At 43.1% G+C, this 20,455-nt stretch overlaps 1 protein-coding gene across 1 annotated transcript; it reads right to left on the bottom strand.

Moving 5' to 3' along the window:
• Positions 1-562: 562 nt before the first annotated feature.
• selenbp1 (selenium binding protein 1) lies at positions 563-20,195 on the bottom strand. Its single transcript, XM_038712422.1, has 12 exons — positions 20,138-20,195; positions 17,273-17,326; positions 16,750-16,862; positions 16,245-16,430; positions 7,930-8,050; positions 7,632-7,814; positions 5,116-5,297; positions 4,370-4,448; positions 4,022-4,143; positions 3,849-3,941; positions 2,501-2,619; positions 563-2,320 (listed from the first exon to the last, which is right to left on the bottom strand). Exons 1-12 carry the CDS (start codon positions 20,139-20,141, stop codon positions 2,158-2,160), a joined length of 1,419 nt encoding a protein of 472 aa, XP_038568350.1. The 5' UTR covers positions 20,142-20,195; the 3' UTR covers positions 563-2,157.
• Between the last annotated feature and the right edge of the window lie 260 nt (positions 20,196-20,455).

Here is a 20,455-nt window from a genome sequence, read left to right as displayed (position 1 = left end):
AGACACTTAACCCCTCGTTGCTCCAGAGGCGTGCGACCTCTGACATGTATAGCAATTGTAAGTCGCTTTGGATAAAAAAAAAAGTAAATGTAATGTAAAAGACATGAATGAACATTTGGGAGTTAGTTGACATGAATTTACAAGAAAGAATCAAATACATACATTACGTGTAGGCAGTCGCTTTGTGACTGTGTTGATGCTGAATTGAGCAGCAACATTCAGCATCAACACAGTGAGAGATCTACACGTGACAATAAACACTAGTAAGAGCTAACAGCATGTACGGCATCAGATTTAAGAGTTGACTAATAGTTTAGGTAGATGGTGCAGACCCAGTAGTCACTCTTTAATGCAGCATTAGCGACTTGAAATTGATTCTGGAGGCACCGGGGAGCCAGTGGAGGTCACTGAGTAATGTGAGTAATCTGAACCATCTGTAGGGGTTTCACCGCCCAAGCTGGAAAGACCCACTAACATATTTAATGTGAACAAATGATGTCTTTTAGTGGCGTTAAATGAAAAATGTAAAGATTTTAATCTGCAGGTGAAAGAATCAGACAGATGATAGTTCAAACACAACTTTATTTAAACATCTAATGGGCACAGTTTGACCAGCAGGAGGCGCTGCAGGAGACAGAAACCTGAGGCTCAGGCTGAAATCTGATTGGCCGGTTGGTTTTCTGAAGGCAAAGCACACTTAACAAGCCACAACATTAATAAGATGACATGAAATGATTAATAATGACACTAGATGATTGATCATTTGATAGTAAGTGTTCTGATGTGTGATGGATGTTTTTAGTTCAGGTTGTTTTGTTTCAACAGTTTTATTTCTTTCACAAAGAATTGAAATGTTTAATCACAAATATGTACAGAGGATCACCGCGATGCAGCGCCGGTGTAGGTACCAGATCTGATCAGGTCCTGCGCCTGCTGGTGACGTCACACCACACAGATCTGGAACCTCCACCAGCAGACATCAGCGTTTCAGAACTCTGCAGACCAGGGTCCGGTTTCACAAAGATAGACTTTGACTATGGCTTAGATGTAGAAGAGAGTCAGACTTAAGATAGACATCTAAATCAGACTGTTGCACAAAGCACTGAAGACACTGAGTATCTTAAGTAGGACTACACTGCAATGAATTCTGGGTAAAATAAGACACTTTTAAAAACATATGGCGGATTGAGTAGGGGCATCCAACCGCTCAGTGCAGCGCACCCCAGCAGAAATAATGTGTTTGTGGAAGCAGTATAATAGATATAAGGACATTTTACTTGGAACATTTAGCGGAGTGTAGTAACAAACTAAATACTTGATTTGGAAAAGAATTGCGAAGACAGTAAACAGCATTAACCTGATCATTGAGGGGAGCGTCAAAGATATACAGAAAAAATCCAAGAATATGGTACAAGCTCAGTGCTTCAGCTAATTCATCTGTCAGACTCAGGAGAGCTGCGTTGGGTAAAAGAAAACGACCGCTGAAACGTCCTCATTGTTGTATATTTCTAGAAGGTTACTGCGGTCCCTAAAAGCTCTTTCCCTTCTCAGAGCTCTCTCCATAATATCCTCAGCAAACTGCAAACTATGAGCCATTTTCTCTTTCATTTGGCTGTTTGTAACGTAACTGGTTGTTACTGGTGGTTACCATGGTAACACAGAATCTTAGACCTGTTAGCCGAGGGGTCTAATTTTCTGGTCCAAACTTCAGTTTAAAGTCTAAAATAGCTTTGTGAAACCGGTCCCAAAAGCTTCTAACGTCCTCACGTCGAGCGTTCATGTTGACTTTAAAACACACTGTTGTATTAATCAGTGAATTGATCTTCTAATTTTTAGTCTCCATCATTATTCTAGCTGCCATTTTATTTCAGTCCTTTAAGTCCAGTTAGAATGTGGGTTCATTTTGTCTTGTGTTTCTTTATGTTTTACATGCAGCACTTTTATCGTGTCTGCGTTCTGTGTGCGTCAGCTGGAAGTCACCTGTAAACCTGTGATTAAAGGTGACCATTAGCAGGGTTCTGCAGGACGCATGAAGCTCGTGTTTCAACATGTTCTGAAGCAGCTGAGAAAAAGTGAACAGCAGAGTTTATTGATCTTTAACTACATTCATGTTCTGGATTATTATTCCTGACCCTCCTCTGTCGGCTTCAGGTGTTTCTACAGCCAGATGTCAGACGTGCAGTCTCCTCCAGGATATCTGAGCTCGTGGGCCAGAACCGGACCGTCGGGTTCTTTACCAAAATCCACCAGGAAGGTTTCATTCAGGGAGAGACCTCCACTACCAGAGTCCACATCGATCTGCATCATCACTGAACCAGCTCTGCACAGACAGACAGGTAGAGAGACGGACAGACGGACAGAGGTCATGACATAATGGACAGACAGAATATATTTAGGGAGGTTTCAAGTCTCCGTTTACACAATATTGCAGTAGTACAATAATATGACAATAATATGACACTACTCCTGTACTACAATACTGCAGTACAGGAGTACTGACTTGATCATGTCGGGGTAGAACTGCTTGTCCCAGCCGCTGTAGAGAGACGTCGTCACATAAAGTCTCCGACCGTCTAAACTCAGCTGTAACATCTGAGGAGCTCCGTGGACACGCCTCCCCTGAGAGACAGACAGGTGGAGAGAGAGAGAGAGAGGATGTTAGACAGACAGGTGGAGAGAGAGAGAGAGAGACAGGATGTTAGACAGACAGGTGGAGAGAGAGAGAGAGAGACAGGATGTTAGACGGGAGGAGAAAGAGAGAGAGAGACAGGATGTTAGACAGACGTTGGAGAGAGAGAGAGAGACAGGATGTTAGACAGACGGTTGGAGAGAGAGAGAGAGAGAGACAGGATGTTAGACAGACGGTTGGAGAGAGAGAGCGAGAGAGACAGGATGTTAGATGGTTGGAGGGAGAGAGAGAGAGAGAGACAGGATGTTAGACAGATGGTTGGAGAGAGAGAGAGAGACAGGATGTTAGATGGTTGGAGGGAGAGAGAGAGAGAGACAGGATGTTAGACAGATGGTTGGAGGGAGAGAGAGAGAGAGAGAGAGAGAGAGAGAGACAGGATGTTAGACAGATGGTTGGAGAGAGAGAGAGAGAGACAGGATGTTAGAGGTTGGAGAGAGAGAGAGAGAGAGAGAGAGAGAGAGAGAGAGAGAGAGAGAGAGAGAGACAGGATGTTAGATGGTTGAGAGAGAGAGAGAGAGAGAGAGAGAGAGAGAGAGAGAGAGAGAGAGAGAGAGAGAGAGAGAGAGAGAGAGAGAGAGAGAGAGAGAGAGAGAGACAGGATGTTAGAGAGAGAGAGAGAGAGAGAGAGACAGGATGTTAGACAGATGGTTGGAGAGAGAGAGAGAGAGACAGGATGTTAGGGCTTTGGTTCTGTGTAGTTTTCCTGTTTCTGTCTGGTGTCTTTGTTTAGCCTTGTTTCCTGTTCAGTCTGATTAGTCCTATGGGTCTCACCTGGGTCTCACCTGGGTCTCACCTGGGTTCAGTCACCCTGCCCCCCCCCCTCTGTTGCTCTGTATAGGTTTGCTTGTTCCCTTAGTTCTTGAAGGATCGTTCTAGCTTGTTGTCTGTCACCTGTTCTGTACCTGGATCTTCTTTAATGATTTTTTTGGACTCTCCGCTTTAAGTGTGCTCACCTTGAGTTAATAAATCATAGAACTGAACCCGCTCTGCTCAGTGTCCTGCGTTTGGGTCCTCAACCTGTTTACACAGAAGACTAACCCTGACAGACACCAAAACCTAATAAATACACCCCCAAAGGAAAGAAGTTAGAAAGACAGGCCCATCCTCCCTGTCTTCCTGTCTCACTGCTTCCTGTCTCTCAGCTTCCTGTCTGTGGCACCTGGATGATGCGTGGTGGGGGCTGCGGCTGGTTCTCCGGGTCTTCCAGGACTCTGACCGGACCGTCACTGACGATGCTTCCTCCCAGAAACACCTGGAACGGACAGACAGGTTAGCTGTCTCACTCTGAGCTTGCACTTGTTCTTCACTGGTCAGGTGTGATAACATTCAGACCTGGCCGACCAATCGTGGGTTCCTCCTGTCTGTGATGTCATACTGTCTGACATCACCGTGCAGCCAGTTGCTGAAGTAGAGAAACCGGTCGTCCAACGAGATCAGGATGTCTGTAATCAGACCTGCATGGACAGACAGAAAGACAGACCGGCAACCAGTCAGGCAAGAACCCAGACAGACCGAAAGAACAGCAACCAGTCAGACAAGAACCCAGACAGACCGAAAGAACAGCAACCAGTCAGACAAGAACCCAGACAGACCGAAAGAACAGCAACCAGTCAGACAAGAACCCAGACAGACCGAAAGAACAGCAACCAGTCAGACAAGAACCCAGACAGACAGACTCACCAGGCATCTCAGGCAGCGCCCACCCCTCCACCTTCTTACTGGGAACGCTGATCACCTTCTCTGCAGCCCAGTTACCTTCCTGAAGAAACACAAAAACCGGACTGAGAGTCTGCAGCCATCCTGGCAGCTCTGTACTGACACGGCAGGCTAAATGCTAACATCAGCATGCTAACATCAGCATGCTAACGTGCTCTCAATGACAATGCAAACATGTTACCATTAAGCATGTAATATGTTTACCATCTTAGTTTTGCACGTTAGCGTGCTAACATGAGCTTGTTGGCAGTAAACACAGCTGTCTCCTAGTGCTGCTCTTGGTGGGAACTGTTGGGCTTCTGTAAATAGCATCACAGAGTTCGGTCTAGACCTGCTCTTTATGAAAAGCGCTGTGAGATAACTGTTGTTGTGATTTGGCGCTATATAAATAAAATTGAACTGAGGCTGATGGGAATGTCGACAGTTCTGCAGGTTTTAGGGCATAAAGCAAAGCGTTGGACACATTAACATGTTGACCTGATGATGGCGCTAGAGGAAACATTATTATAGTTCATCCTGAGGGGAACATGAAGGCCTGAACCACATTTCATCACAATCCTTCCAAAAGTTGCTGAGATGTTTGAGACTGGACCAATGTGGTGTCCTTTAAAGAGCCACATCACCTTATTGTTCTGGATAAAATAGGAGGGCCTTACTGTCTGGTTTCCTGACTAGTTTTGTTTGTTGATCTAGAACCCCGTGGTACTGACTGGTGTTTTGTAGAATCTGAAGACTGTTCCAGCCAGAGCACATCCCACGTAGCCCTCAGCGGCATTGGGGTCATGCAGGAATCGAACCTCGAGGGGAATGGCACCCTCCTCACCCAGATCGAGCGTCTGAAGCTTCCTGTGGGTGGTCCAGTCCCAAACATGGAGGGATGTGCCGTAGTGACCTGGGACACCAACAACAATGAACTTGTAAAGAGGACTTAATTTTTATCAAAAGGTGCATCAGGGAGCTTGAAATTTCTCTGGACATGAGAAGAACAACGTCTTGAGTTACTTTTACCTTACTGCATCACATGGACCCCCTGCAGTTCACCTACAGAGCAAACAGGTCTGTAGATGATGCAGTAAACATGGCCCTTCACTACATCCTCCAGCACCTGGACTCCCCAGGAACCTACGCCAGGATCCTGTTTGTGGATTTCAGCTCTGCTTTCAACATCATCATCCCGGCCCTGCTGCAGGACAAGCTCTCTCAGCTGAACGTCCACCTGCAGGTGGATCACTGACTTCCTGTCTGACAGGAAGCAGCACGTGAAGCTGGAAAAACATGTCTCTGATTCCAGGACCATCAGCACTGGTTCCCCTCAAGGCTGCGTTCTTTCCCAACTTCTCCAACAGCTGCACCTCCAGTCACCAGTCTGTCAAGCTCCTCAAGTTTGCGGATGACACCACCCTCATTGGGCTCGTCTCAGGTGGGGACAAGTTCGCCTACAGGTGGGAGATCAACCATCTGGTGACCTGGTGCAGCCAGAACAGTCTGGAGCTCAACGCTCTGAAGACAGTGGAGATGGTCGTGGACTTCAGGAAGAGCACAGCCCCACCCTCCCCCATCATCCCGTGTGACTCCCCAGTCACCACTGTGGACTCCTTCCGCTTCCTGGGCACCATCATCTCCCAGGACCTCAAGTGGGAGCTGAACATCACCTCCCTCACCAAGAAGGCCCAGCAGAGGATGCACTTCCCGCGGCAGCTGAAGAAGTTCAGCCTGCCAAAGACAAAGATGGTGCACTTCTACACCGCCATCATGGATTCCATCCTCACCTCCTCCATCACCATCTGGTACGCTGCTGCCACTGCCAGGGACAAGGGCAGGCTGCAGCGCATCATTCGCTCTGCAGAGAAGGTGATTGGCTGCAATCTTCCTTCTCTTCTGGACCTGTACGCCTCCAGGACTCTGAGGCGAGCAGGAAAGATTGCAGCTAACTCCTCCCACCCTGGACACAAAGGTCCAATCCCAATGTCCACCCTCATAGACTCTGAGGCGTGTTCCCGGGAAGTCAGTGAGGGCTCAGGGCCGTCCCACTCAAATCAAATCGTGAAGTGCGCGAGGGCTTTCTCGGACATTTTGAGCCCTTTTCGTAAGTCTGCATTTCTGCAGACTTTGGCTGAGGGAATTGCCCACAGTTCATAGCGGTATGACGTGAAACACGGGGGTTACACCAGGGGAAGCCTGGAGGCGAGAGAACAATCACGGCAAATCCACGTTATAAGAGAAGAAGAAAAACTGTAAACAAACAAGCATCGACACAAACGCTGATGTTAAAATTGTTGAAAGTTTTCTTAACTTAAGATGCTGCATAGAACACATGAAGTCAGATGAACTTTATTACAAACTATTTATTTTAGTTTTTGCTTAATGATGCTGTTTTGACCAACAATAGTGCAGTAATGATTATTGACAAATATATATTGACATTGACCTCTCCTCCACTCTGCAGGGCGAGAGCCTGCAGGACTTAAAAATCAGACAAAAACATAAAATAAAAAGTGCTACATGTACGTGATAAAGTGGCAAAGTGCTGTCCTGTTCCTGTTTACAGCATTTTGAGCCCTCACAGCCTCTTGCACTCAATCACTTTCCAAGTGACGTCAGGAAAGTCTGTGAGGGTTCAGGGCTCAGGGGGGACATTGGGATTGGGCCAAACTTTTTCAGACTCAGCCACAAAAACAGCTTCTTCCCATCTGCAGCCTCATCAACAAAGCCTCTCTATTCTTTTTTTTATTTGTATATAACTTGCATTGTCTTTTTCATATTTATATATATTTCTACATTTATTTATGTCATCTGTACGTTTGTCTACGTGTAGCACCTTATCACCAAAGCAAATTCCTCGTATGTGTAAAACACTTCTAGGCAATAAAACTTCTGATTCTGAGTCTGATGAAGTTCTCAAATCTTGGCTTGGTTAAGGATACCCTGGAGTGTTACTGAAACTTGAACCCTATGTTATGGACTCAAGTCTTACTGGGATCTAAAACCTTGTGGTACCAACTGGAATCTTACTGGCAGCAGAACCTAGAACATTGTGGCAGGGACTGGATTCGTACTGGCATAGTAACCCAGTGGTACCAACTGAAGTCTTACTGGGACGACAACCTGGAGACCTGTGTTACTAACTGGAGTCTTACTGAGATCAGAACCTAATACCCAGAGGGTCAGGGAGTTAAAGGAAAGAGACTCAGGGAGGAACAGATTGAAATGTTTCCTCCAGACTCACCTTCTTTGACATGGGCCGGATTAAACCCATCAGCCAGAGCTTTGGGTGCACCCCATTCAGTGCTGATCATCACGTTGTGTCGAGGTTGGTACCAGAAGTCATATCCAAAGGGCGCCGCTTCACCCGGGTGCTCCCAGTTACCGACCACCTCGAACGTCTCACCGTCCAGCAGGACGAAACCACCTGAGAGGACAACAGCAGGTGTTAAACTGTTCCTTTACTTTGGGGTGTTTCTAATAAAACCGTCACAGTTTTCCGTCTATGTGAGGATTTCTGATCCAGTCTGCGGTTGTCACACCTTTGCCGCTGCCGGACGGGTCTCCTAAACAGCTGATCATGATCTGACCGCTGCCCAGACAGTGGCTGGTGTGAGGGTTCGCCAGGCCACACTTCCAGTACAGATCGACAGGCTCCACTATCTGAAGAGACAACAACACGACCACAGCTCAGTAACTTTTCACCTTCATTAGAGAAGCACAGTCAGTGCCTTTTATTTAAACAGCACTTTCCAAAACTACAAAGTGTTTCATAATAACAGAACCCAGACATCCTTCTGCCGCTTATCTTGAGTCTTGTTGAAGTAGGAACGTAGAACCGTGTGGTACATACTCGAGTTCTACTGGGATCAGAACCTAGAACCCTACTGAACTGAGTTTCACTGGGATAATGACCTACTTCTCTTCTTTTTTTTTTTTTTTTTTTCCCCCACAATAGAAGGGTTTTATTTATTCACATATACATACATATATTCATATGCACTTGCAATATAACAAAGAACAAAGAAGTGATCATATATGTGAACTGGTCCCTCTAAAGCTTATGCTCGGGGGCCATTACAATCAAAAAAAAGAAAGAAAAAACAAAAACAAGAAAATGTGTGGCCTACATATAAGACATTTCATACATAACTTTCACACAACACATTAAGGGATCCCATTTAACAAGTACAATTTTGTTTTACAGTTTACCTTGAGATTGAAGGAGTAACACTGACATACATTCAGAATATGAGGTAGTACATACATCAAGAAGATGAATACAAGCTTAATAGTTGTTTCTTCAGATTTTGTTTAAAGGAAACAAAAGAGCTTGAGTTTTTCAGATTGTCATCCAGCTCATTCCAAGTTCTCAGTCCCCGGCACACTACACTCACACCAGTGCTTTTTAATCTCCGGTTTTTCCCAATAATAATCTAGTGAGGTGAGTGTGCTGGGGACAGCGGATGGGAACAAGCTCACACAAACTGCTATTCAGACCAGAGACCACCTGATACATAGTACATGCATTGTGAAATATATTGTATTCATTTAGTCTTAAAATACCGTACCCAAGAAAGATAGAACGAGTTGGAGCATTGAAATCAGACCATGATATGGCACAAATGACTTTTTTTTGTAGAATTTCTAATTTTTTTAAGTAAGTATGAGAAGTATTGCACCAAATAATATTGCAATAGTTTAAATGGGGTTCAAAGAGTGTTTTATAAAGAGTAAGTAGTATTGCTTGAGGAAGCAGATGTCTAAGCTTAAAGAACAGACCAACATATTTTGATAGCTTTTTGACAAGATATTCAATATGGTGTTTAAAATTTAGGTGATCATCTATAAAGACACCCAAAAATTTAGTCGTCTTCACTCTCTTTATTTCCTCTCCCTTTATTTTAATTTGAAAATTTAGATCATCGTAATCAAGTTGTTTTTTGTTTGGACAGAATATTATATAGTTTGTTTTGCTGGTATTTATAGATAGTTTATTTACTTTGAACCAGTTATCCACATTCTGAAGTTCTTTGTTAAGTAGTTTCTGAAGTTCAAATTCATTTTTGTGTGATAGAAACAGGTTAGTGTCATCTGCAAAGATTACTTTATGAAGGGTCTTTGAGGAATTTTCCAGATCATTAATGTAAATAATAAAGTGGAGAGGACCTAATATGGATCCTTGTGGAACACCACATTGAATGTGTTTGTTTTCTGATCTCTGTTTGTGAATAGTTACATATTGTTGCCTCTGGTGTAAATAACTCTTGAACCAATTCAGTGGTTGACCTCTGATTCCATAATGGTGCAATTTATACAGTAATATGGTAAAGTCGATGGTATCAAAGGCCTTTGAAAGGTCTAGGAATATACCGATACCATATTCCCCCTTTTCAATGGCATCATTGATCTTTTCAGTAAGGTCAAGGATAGCCATACAGGTGGTGTGTTTTTTTCCTAAAGCCATACTGGGATGGGTTAAGTATGTTCAGTGTATTAAGATAATTAATAAGTCTATTATAAACCACTCTTTCCAATATTTTGGAAAGAGTTGGTAAAATTGATATGGGACGATAATTTATGATGTCATTTTTATCACCAGCTTTGAAAATCGGAATTATTTTTGCAATTTTTGTCATTTTGGGAACAGTTCCTGTAAGCAGTGAGAGATTAATACAATGTGTAAGTGGTTCAATTATTTCTTTGGCAATACTTTAATATTTTACTGCTAATTTAATCTTCTCCTGCAGAATTTGAGCTCTTCAGAGCCATTATGATATTATACAATTCAATGGCATCAGTAGGCTTTAGGAAGAAGGAGTTTGGATAATTGCCTGACATATATTGTTGGTAAGAGACACTGTGTGGTTGAGTAATGTTTTTTGAGAGATTTGCCCCTGTTGATACAAAGTAATTATTAAATTCATTTGCAAGATCAGTATTATTTGTTGTATCAGGGAGCACGGTATCTTTATGGTCCCTATTCAAAACATTATTCAACACTTTCCATGATTACTTAGAGTCTCCCTGCGAGGTTTTTAATCAATTCAGAGTAGTGATTATATTTGCTTTTCCTGATTATATATATACCAATTTATTCTTGTAAACATTGTATTTAGTTTTGTTCTCTATATTTGGTTTATTAACATATCTTTGGTAAAGTGTATTCTTTTGTTTAAGGGAGTTAGAGATTGCCCTTGTTAGCCAGGGTTTGTGTTCTGCCCTTCTGCTTGTAACAGTTTTTATAGGAATGGAGCAGCGAATGGAGTCTGTTATTTCATTTACCAAGAAATCATATGCAGTATCAGGATTGCAGCAACAATAAACAATGTCCCATGTTTTAGCTTGCAGACTTGCCTTAAGTTGATACATTGTTCGATCGTTTACTACTTTAATTTTTATCGGGTGACATAAGGGTAAACATTTATAATCAAAATTAAAGAACAGCATTATTGGGTAATGATCAGATATATCAGAAAGTAAAACTCCTAGAATCCTGTAATACTGATTTAAGGCTTTCTAGAATATTAATCCAGCACTGTTACTGATTGGAGTTTTCCTTGGATAGGGATCTAGAACGCTGATGGACTGACTGAGGACTGGGTCAAGGTAGACCAGATGTCCAGCCCATCTTTCTGGAGGACTTCCCCAGCCTGAATACCTTCAGTTTGTTGCTGGTCTACCCAGGGTTTCCTCCCACTTGGACCTGTCTAGTATATGTCGACCAGAAGGTGTCCAGGAAGACGGATATCTGAGGTCCTTGGAGGCCAGACACCCTGAACAAGGAAACTCTTTTGAGCTACTTGGATCCACAATCGTATTCTTTTGGTCACTACCCAGAGACCAGAAGCCTCATTACAGAAACATGTCCTATCTGAACTTGACAGGCAAAATCCAATCTGAAAGTTCCTGAACTCATGACTGTGTCCTTCCTGTCTCAGACCTCGAGCCTGATATCATAACTAGAGCTGTAAACTGGATTCTTCGCTCAGCACTCGTCCCGCCAGTTCTGTATCTGGGTTTAGAACGCAAACCAGTATCCATAACAACGACTGTTTCACTTCACCCGTCACTGGCTGGCTAGCAGCTATAACGGACAGAAGACACTGGTGTTCAGTTTTAGGTGTGAAGAGTCGGAAACATTCTCCATGTGGTGGAGAAGAGGAAACCTTTTTGGGAAGTTTTCTTCCAAATGTTTGGCAGCTATCGAATGCGGGACGTCTGTGCCGTCCTAACTTACATTTACTCGTTTGGCAGACACTTTTATCTAAAGTGACCTACATTTGAGGAACACCACACAGCATCAATACAGTGAGAAACCTGGGAAAGGCTTCAGTCCTTTGCAGCCGAATGGATTTCCTAAGATAAGACAGGGTTTCTTGCTAATGCAGTCAGGAAACATGTTTCTGGGACACCGCAGATCCTAAATGTTGTCCTAAACTGAAGTAAGATTTCAGACAGGAAGTTCCTGTGTTGAGGCCCCAGGACCACAGCTGAGGACTGGAATAGAGATCCACTGGTGGATCCAGAGCTTCAGCTTCAGGATAGCTCCCTCTGTGCGAAGATAGTCCAGAACAACATTCTTGACTTGATTCTTGGGGCAGTGACTTCCTCCCAACCTGAAGGGAACCATCCTCCATTTCTGGGTTTCCCTAGTTTCCAGTCCCGTGACCTTAAACCCCCCCAGTCTGAACTACTAGAGGACCCGAGCAGCTCCCCTCCTGTATCGCCTCTTCAGTTGTTTATTAAAGTCTCGGACTGTTTAATGATTACACATTTACTCAGCAGACTGACGCAACACGGCAACATTTTTCATTTCCCACATCACCAACAACAAATCCAGTCTCTTCAAAACACTTTAAAAGAGCAGCTGTGAGAGTGTTTATCATGCGGTCTGAACTCAGCATGACCCCCCCCCCCCCGAACAACAGGACCGGTTTGTCTTCCACTTGTCTAGTTTTGGTTTCTCTGCTGTCTCCTCTGAAGGGGGGGGGGGGGGCATTTTTAAAATAAGTTCAACTTTGTTTCAACAGCTCTGTTACCATGGTGACGGTAACGCATCATTCAGCCGGTTTGCCGAGCGCTAATAAACACTAAAGAAGAAGAACAATAGAACTCTTCTTCATGTTGTTTCACTGGCGCCCCCCTCAGTGAGCGAGCGTGCGAGCTAACTAACCAGCTGATGGTATGGACAAAGTTTTTATGCGGAGAGGTAAACCTCAGCGGCCAATCACAGAAAGAAGCTGCGTCACACAGTGAACAAGTGTTTCAGGTTTGTGAGTCCGCAGCTCTAACGCTTGAGTTCAGTGACGGTATTTCTGGCTAGTTAGATGTTATCAGGTGATATTATCTCTCTATTAGAGATGTGCGGCTGATTCAGAGGCTCGTTTCCCTCCTGTGAAGCCAACATGATCACCACAGGGCGTTTTACAGCTGATCTCAGCACATTAGTGGGATAAGAAGAGAGAATAGTTGAGAAATATAGCGATAAAGATTAGAAAGACATGAGAGAGTATGAGGACATTTCCTCCTGATGACAAATATACCAACTAAAATAATCGTGGAAAAGTTCATTTTCTTTTAATTCAAAAACTAATCTTATAAACATTTCAAGCCTTTTTTCATTTTAATCCTGATGATTAGGGCTCACAGCTCATAGCACTCTAGTATCCAAAAATGTATTAGAATTTCAGAATAAGTTATTTATTATAGAGAAATGTCGACCTGAAAAGAGCTCTGATTAGCTAATTAACTGAAAACACCTGCAAAAGTGTCTTAATCTCTCAGTCTGGTTCTGGTGCTCACAATTACCTTTTCCACCATATTGAAATTGTTTTTAGATTTGAGATGCTCCTGTACTGATGGAACAAAAGTAATAATAGGCTAGTTAATGAATATCACTGTCCAATCACATCACATGTCTGAATCTCATAAATGTCAACCATCAGTTTAGAGTTAACCCTTTTTGACTTTTATTGCACACATGAGACTAAAGTTATTAGTTTCAGTGAGTCATGGTGGCGTTTCAGCGTCAGGCTCAAGGTTTTACAGGTCACCAGATGCAGCTGTGTTTGCTCAGCTTAAAGCCCCAAAGCTTCTGAATGCTTCATCCGCTCATCCGCACTCGCTAGCTGATGTCAGCTGATCTGACTGTGTTTGAGGGACAGTTTGTTCCCACAGAGGAGTCGGCTGGGGAAGAGGAAGGACGGGCGTCACAGCAGCTGGATTAACTGCACATTGCAGAAGAAATTAAAAGTGAAAGCAGGTGAAATGGAAGAGGGACAAGAGATGAAAATGTGTTTAGAAGAAAGGAGTGAATAGAAGATGAGTAATGTCAGAGAATAAAATATGCCTTTAATATTTTTTGCATCATTATGATGATCTGATGAGTTTCTGATCAGTAGGGTGAGAGGAGGACAGCGGTGACCATGAAGGAGCTGAAATCCGTAAAGTAAATTAGGGATGAAAACTAGTCCTTTAAAGCTGATGAGGAGACGTTTTGTTTTGGATTTTAATGTGCAAATGAAATGCTCAGTAATTATCCAGAAATCATATGGAAAAAAAAGATTTGAAGATTCGATAATTGTTTTATAATCACACCACAGACCTCTGAATCGTAGTCAAATGGAGTCATGAGGAGCTGAGAGGTTCCCGCCTCCACAGATCATCAGAAACTGTTACACCATATTTCCATATATAACTTAAAACAGGAACATCAGATAAGTTTTGTCTCTTTTTAGTCACCAGGAGTGAAAATGAGTGATCTTCAACATTTGTTGTGTTTTGAATAAACTCCAGCTGGAAAACTATTAAATCAAAAATAGACTGAAGGCTCTACAGGACGATTATTTTCCAAAGCAACGTTCATTTTTTTCCCCAGATAGTGTTTAGATTTGTAGGCAGTCTGTCATCTCAAACAGCAGGAAAAAATGGCTTAATGGGAAATAAATCTCCCGGGGTGCATGGCCCCCGGGCCCCCCTAGGTTTGGGCTAAGCCCCGAATGTTTGCAACGTCTGGCTCCGCCCCTGATGAGGCCCCAGGACATAATGAGCTGTGGGCTCCTTTGAACCTCCCATTCTCTGCTAACGTTAAGCTAAAGCAGTTTAATAATACTTTGTATTTTTAAATTACTTTTGTAAAACACAGTTCCAAAGTATAAGATGAAATATATAAATACTGTCGTGGTATTTTTGGGTTAGTTTCTGTTACATTTTGTAAGGTTACCTCTCTGTCTTATCTTTGTTTCCTGTCTGTGTCCTCCCCGTTGTGGAATTACCTGGACTATGTCCCACTGGTCCTTGTCGGATGTCTTTGTTGAGCTTTAATGTCTCTCATGTCTCCCGTCTTCTGTTCGTCTCTGGACCTCCTTCAGAGGTCACAGTTTGCTCGTTGTGGGCTTTTCTTTGGACTGTGGATTACTCTACACTCGGCAGTAGGTTTTGCTGTATCTGGATCACTGTGCGTCTCATGGACTGCACGTCTCGCCCACAGTGTAACTTACTCATCTGTTTCCTTCAACAGACTCTGAACTTGTTGTCCTCCGTCTAGCTTCTCGCTATTGGCTCTAAATCCCTGTTCTCTGTGTTTATGCCTGGCCAGTCCAATCTGACCATTATTGACTGAAACTACATCGTTGCTGGAGGAGTTTCAAAAGGCTGGATTAAAGATTGCCATTACAGATTCCACAGACTTGAATGGAAGCCTTGTGGACTTCTGGAGCACGTTTTGGAGTCACCTGAAGACTCAGAGGCTAGCGTTCAGGCGGCTAGTCATTAGCATTACTCCAGTCTGCAAGTTCAACCTGCCAAGATTGGGGTGCACCAGATGTTGTGTCTCCACAAATATGAAACTGCTAAAAAACAAAATTAACCTTAATTGAGTATCCTAATGTTTGAATATACTGCAAAGACGAGTATGTATCACAAATTTAGCATATAAAGTATATAATGTAAGAAGTATTTGTGTTTAACTGTGTTTCAAAAATATAACAACGATTATTCTTCATTTTATTTCTTTACTTTTACCTTTTAGGGAATAATCTCATGAGATAAATTGCTAAAGTCATCTTCTAAACTTGTGTTGCTGTGCAGCTCAAAGGCATTGCTTAATCAGCATTATGATGATGAAGCTTCAGGACTGACGGTAGGAATGGAGATTTACGTTTGGTATTACTCTTTAATCTGAGAGGAAGTACATCTAAGTACACCACAGTACACCATTGCTAAATCAAAGTGTTGTTTTATTCTATACTGTGATCATTATTTGGAAATGTACTGGACGTGCTTTGTTAAAATAACAATGGTGATAATAATGGAGATGGTGCAGTGGATTAGACACATGCCTTGTGTGTGTGAGACCCGGGTTTGAATCCACTGTGAGACACAACGTGTCCCTGAGCAGACCCTTAACCCTTCGTTGCTCCAGAGGCGTGTGACCTCGGACTTGTAGCGGCTGTAATTTAGCTGTCAGCTAAATGAATAAATTTAAACTTTAGAACGATAGAAGACGACGTTTGGTTTGAACACCTGGAGACGTGATGGACCACCGGACCCTGCATCTGAAGACTGACAGGAACTGAACCTCCTGCCAGCAAAGACCAACGTGCGACGTGTTATGATAAAATCAGCTCTACAGAATGTGTAAGATGTATTAGAGAGTGATGAACATGATGTTTTAAGGATGATTTATAATTGATAAACGACTGAGGACGCTAAATTACCCAGTATGTGCTTTACCTGCCAGAGAGTCTCAGTGAGACACGGCTGGGGAACTAGGCCTGGTCGGGCTGGGATTCATATTAACAGATCTGGAGTTAGAAGGCTTTAAATACTGATGTGGCGGCGTTGCTGCTTGTACCTTGTGTATTTGCGGTGCTCGGGGATTCGTCCCGACGTCGACCACGTAGACTCTGGAGGAGATGAGCGACGGGAGAATCAGACGGTTTCTTTTCTTGGAGGCGTCGCCAAAGCAGCTGCTGCAGGCGTTCCAGCCGGAGTGATGCAGCTCGTCACGAAGGTTCGGCATCGGCAGCCGGTGGATGACCTGCGAAGGCAGAGGTCAAAGGTCACAACGGGTCAAAGTAGACAGGTTAAAGGCTTTGATTCATACAAAAGAATTTATGCATTTTATTTATTCAAAGGGGTTCAAGAAAACAATCCTGCAGGTTAGAGACAGAAAAACCTGAAGGAGGAGGAAGAGGAAGCTAATCCAGCAGGAGGAGAGCGCTGCTGAGAGAACAAAGACCATAATGAACCGATGCTACCTTTCAACAAGCTTCACTAATTCATTTAGACTTAAAGGTGACAAAACGACAAACTTGAGCAGAAGAAGGTCGACCGGAGGACCCGGCGGCAGTACCTACCTGGCAGTAGGTGGAGGATTTCGGGTCGACGTCAACAGTGGCAAGGTAGTCGGGTTTTAGGGTGTCAGTGTTGCGGTAGATGCAGGGCAGATAGACGATCTCTTCCCGAGGACCTTCAATAAGAACAACAATTCAAACTCCATCGGAAGGTTAAAATCAAGGACCTGGTTGAAGATAATCGAAGACGTTTCGTCTCTCATCCAATAGATGATGGATACCTCTTGGTTTGTTAGTGCTCCCGGCTGTTGGAAGGGTGAACTAACAAACCAAGCGGTGTCCATGCGCCTCCTTGGCTGGGAGCTGCAAGAACTGTTATTTTTATGCTTCTGTTTTTGTGCTTGTGATTACAGGGATATAACACGTCAGAGAGCTTTACGGGTGCTGATAGATGGGCAGCTATTTCCCTTGTTTACAGTCTTTATGCTAAGCTAAGCTAAATGAACATCCACCTTCAGAGAGGAAGAGAAGAAGAGGATTTCTCAAACATTTATCAAGAACTGATGGAAGCTAAATATAGACTCACCCTTCATGGCGTCCAGCGGGCTGCGGTATCCCGGTCCACATCCTGAACAGCTGGCTGAGAAAACACAACGTGTGAAAGGTCATGAAACCATCCCAACACTGAGGTCACAGATGTCAAAGGTCAGAGGCTGATTTCCCAAAACTTCTCCTCTCAATAATAAGTCAAAATTACAACAGATCCAAAAATTATTGAAACTGGGCCAGCAGCTCTTTAGTCCAAATGTTCACCGTTTATTTTTCAAATTGATGCATTCTGGGAATCACGCAGAAGCATTTTAATAAACGTCCAGATGAGTCTACAGCCATGCTATGCTAGCAGCGCTGTGCTAACATCAGCGTGCTCATCAGTAGACTGTAAAGGTGGGCAGGAATCACTGACGTCGCCTTAAACTGGTTCCGATCTCACCTACAGTATCTAACAGGCGTTTCAGTTTCATCCCCCACAAACATGCTGTATGGTGTCCCTCAGGGATCAATTCTAGGTCCCACCCTATTCTCCATCTATAGGCTTCCCCTCGGTAAGATCATCCACAAATACGTCTAGTTTCAATGTTACGCCGATGACACACAGCTCTATCAGACCCGTTGATCAGTCTAACACTGCAGCCATTCACAAATGCCTGAAACAGCTTTACTTGACAAGAAAAGCCGCTCTCACCCCGACTCATCTAATCAAAGACGCCCCTCTCACCCCGACTCATCTTCTCAAAGACGCCCCTCAAGGCCTCTCTGTCAGCATGTAGGGGTGTTCGGGACTTTTGTCAGATCTGTATGTGTTGATTGAACTTGGGTATGTTAGTTATTGGTTGATCAGGGTGTGCGGGGGAGCAAGAGAAAAATAATAGCCAACTCTTTTGATTTTGAGAGAAACTGTGTTCTTTAAACAAGGGCAAAGTTGAAACATGGACATAATCAACTAATCATTAGGGTTGAGCGAGTCATCGATTAAACGAGTATCTGGTACTTTTTACAAGTAAGAATATCATCAGAGTAAAATGTGTCAGTATCTGTTTTTTTAATAAACTATAAATACAGGTACCTTTTTAAAAAAATTCTTACTATTGTAATCTGTTCTGTAAATAGTTTTCTAATAAATATAGCTACCTCTGATTAACCTGTACCAATTTCCAGGTTAAGCCCCGCCCACTCCGAGTACAGATAATTTAATTAGTTGATCAGATCCAGATAGTGGTGAACTCGCTCATCCCTGCTAGTTATACGTTGCAGATAAGTCATATATTCAAATTCCAACTAAAATGTAAACACTGCTGTGGTGAACAAAGAAAGGAACCTGAACAGCCTTTTCCATGTAAACTGAAACAGATCTAGATTTTAAATCCTCTAACCTTCAAATGGAAAGTCGCATAAATGTAGTCAAGTTGTTTTAACTTGAAACTGAGAGTTAGAATGAAGCAGAAATGTACGTCAGTTAGACAAGTTTAAGGGAATTGATTGCATTGATGGAGTCAATTAATGATTTCTCAAAGAATGAAGTTGGAACAAGTTTCAATCTCATCAATTTCAATCTACTAAAAAAACAACATTGAGACAACTAGAGCTCTGTAGTTCGATCAAAAGGCGATCTTTAAGTTTAGATAATAATAAGTTAAACTTGAAATGTCTAACAGCGTGTGTTCTATTGGAAAGTCCGGTGTGGGGATCCATGTGTGCAGTCTAACTCTAAACTGGCTCCACTCACAAAGACGGCCGTGACAACAACGGGTCGGGATGAGCAGACTCCTTCAGAGAGTTCTAGATGATCCATCTGAAGTCCTTCACTCTGAGTACGAGCCCTTACCGTCAGACAGAAGATGCAGTCAGACTGGTTTTAAAACGGTTAGTGTTCGTTTCCATCAGCCTTCTCAATAAAAGCCTGTTACAGACCTACAACAGTGTGTTTGCAACGTGCTGTTAGGAGGGCAGGATGGGTACAATGTGGTTTCAGATGTCTGTAAATTAGTTTGTTGTGTATGAAGCATCACAACGAGCCCAAAACCAATTTCCCCTGAGGGACAATAAAATATATCATTTTATAATAAACTACAACAAACTGAGACGATGTGAAAGCACGAGGAGAGAAAAGAAGTTCCTTCATACAGACAGTTATCAGGACCGTGAGCTCATACAGCTCAGAAACAACACCAGCGTTATGCAACACACACACACACACACACACACACTTAAAGGAACAGGCTGCTGCTTTTTCTGCAGCTGAACACGTTTTCAACCAACGATTCATTATCAGTTAAATTTACATTTCAAACAAAAACGTTTTCCTGTTTCACACTCTGACACCCTGGACATTATAGATTATTATTTATCTGTTGTTTTGTTTATTAAATGTCAGAAAAATCAGAAGTGTTCGTGTCAAAGTGTCTTTGAACCAACGAGGAGACAGAAGGTAAAAAGTTAATGATTCCTGAAACTCCTAAATGACAGAATTTATGTCATATTTTTTTGGACATCAGTCTGTTTTCCTGTAATTGTTTTAATCTCTGGTCTACTGAGTGAAGCAGCGTGTGGCTTCTAAATAAAGTTCCTTATAAATAATAAGTTTTCAGACGGGTCCCTGAGCACAGGAGTAACAAAGTTTCCAGTAATCTCAGACCAAACTGAGCCGTTTGGTTCAAATGGAGCTTTTCTTGCAGTGAATTTCAGATTTCCTTTCAGGAAACCTGATCAGTAAAGGACAGAAAGAAACGTTGAGCCTGATGCAACAACCTGCAGCTGAGCTCTGCAGAGAGAAGGACAGAAAACAGACCTGCAGCTCTGCTCCAACCAGACTTCAGGAGTAAAACTGAGGAATTTAAGCAGCTGACACAAACAGAAGCGGCAGATGAGTGGCAGCTGTGAATTATTTACTCACCCATGTCTGAGCCTCTCAGATCCTGCAGGTCTGGACTCTCTCAGACCAGGACCTGTGAACAAAACCAAGAGGGTGGAGTTAAACTTGTACAATACTGGGACACAGCCAATCAGAGAACAGAAGGGGGGCTCACAGGCTTGCACATTAACCCTCTCAGGCCCAGAGGCCGCTTAACTGTCAAACATCATAAAGTCATAAAATGTTCACACCTTTTCCCAAAAACCCTTTTCCACAGTCCAAAGCTCACCGCCGTCAGCGTGCGAGCGTTTGGTAAATCCCTAAAACATCAATCATTACAGTTTAGAGTGAGGGCTTGGT

Source organism: Micropterus salmoides, unplaced genomic scaffold, assembly GCF_014851395.1.
Source record: "Micropterus salmoides isolate LMB-PRFRI ecotype aquatic unplaced genomic scaffold, ASM1485139v1 Ms_hic_scaffold_11, whole genome shotgun sequence".
NCBI classification, from domain to species: domain Eukaryota; kingdom Metazoa; phylum Chordata; class Actinopteri; order Centrarchiformes; family Centrarchidae; genus Micropterus; species Micropterus salmoides.
This window is presented reverse-complemented; position numbering and strand designations above follow the sequence as displayed.

Bases quoted from the DNA above. Each gene is read 5' to 3' on its own strand.
- selenbp1 (XM_038712422.1), bottom strand. The intron at 7,815-7,929 runs GTGTGACAACCG...TTGTCCTCTCAG, and splicing joins CCCGTCCGGCAGCGGCAAAG to GTGGTTTCGTCCTGCTGGAC. The intron at 5,298-7,631 runs GTGAGTCTGGAG...TTGGTGTCCCAG, and splicing joins TCCGGCCCATGTCAAAGAAG to GTCACTACGGCACATCCCTC.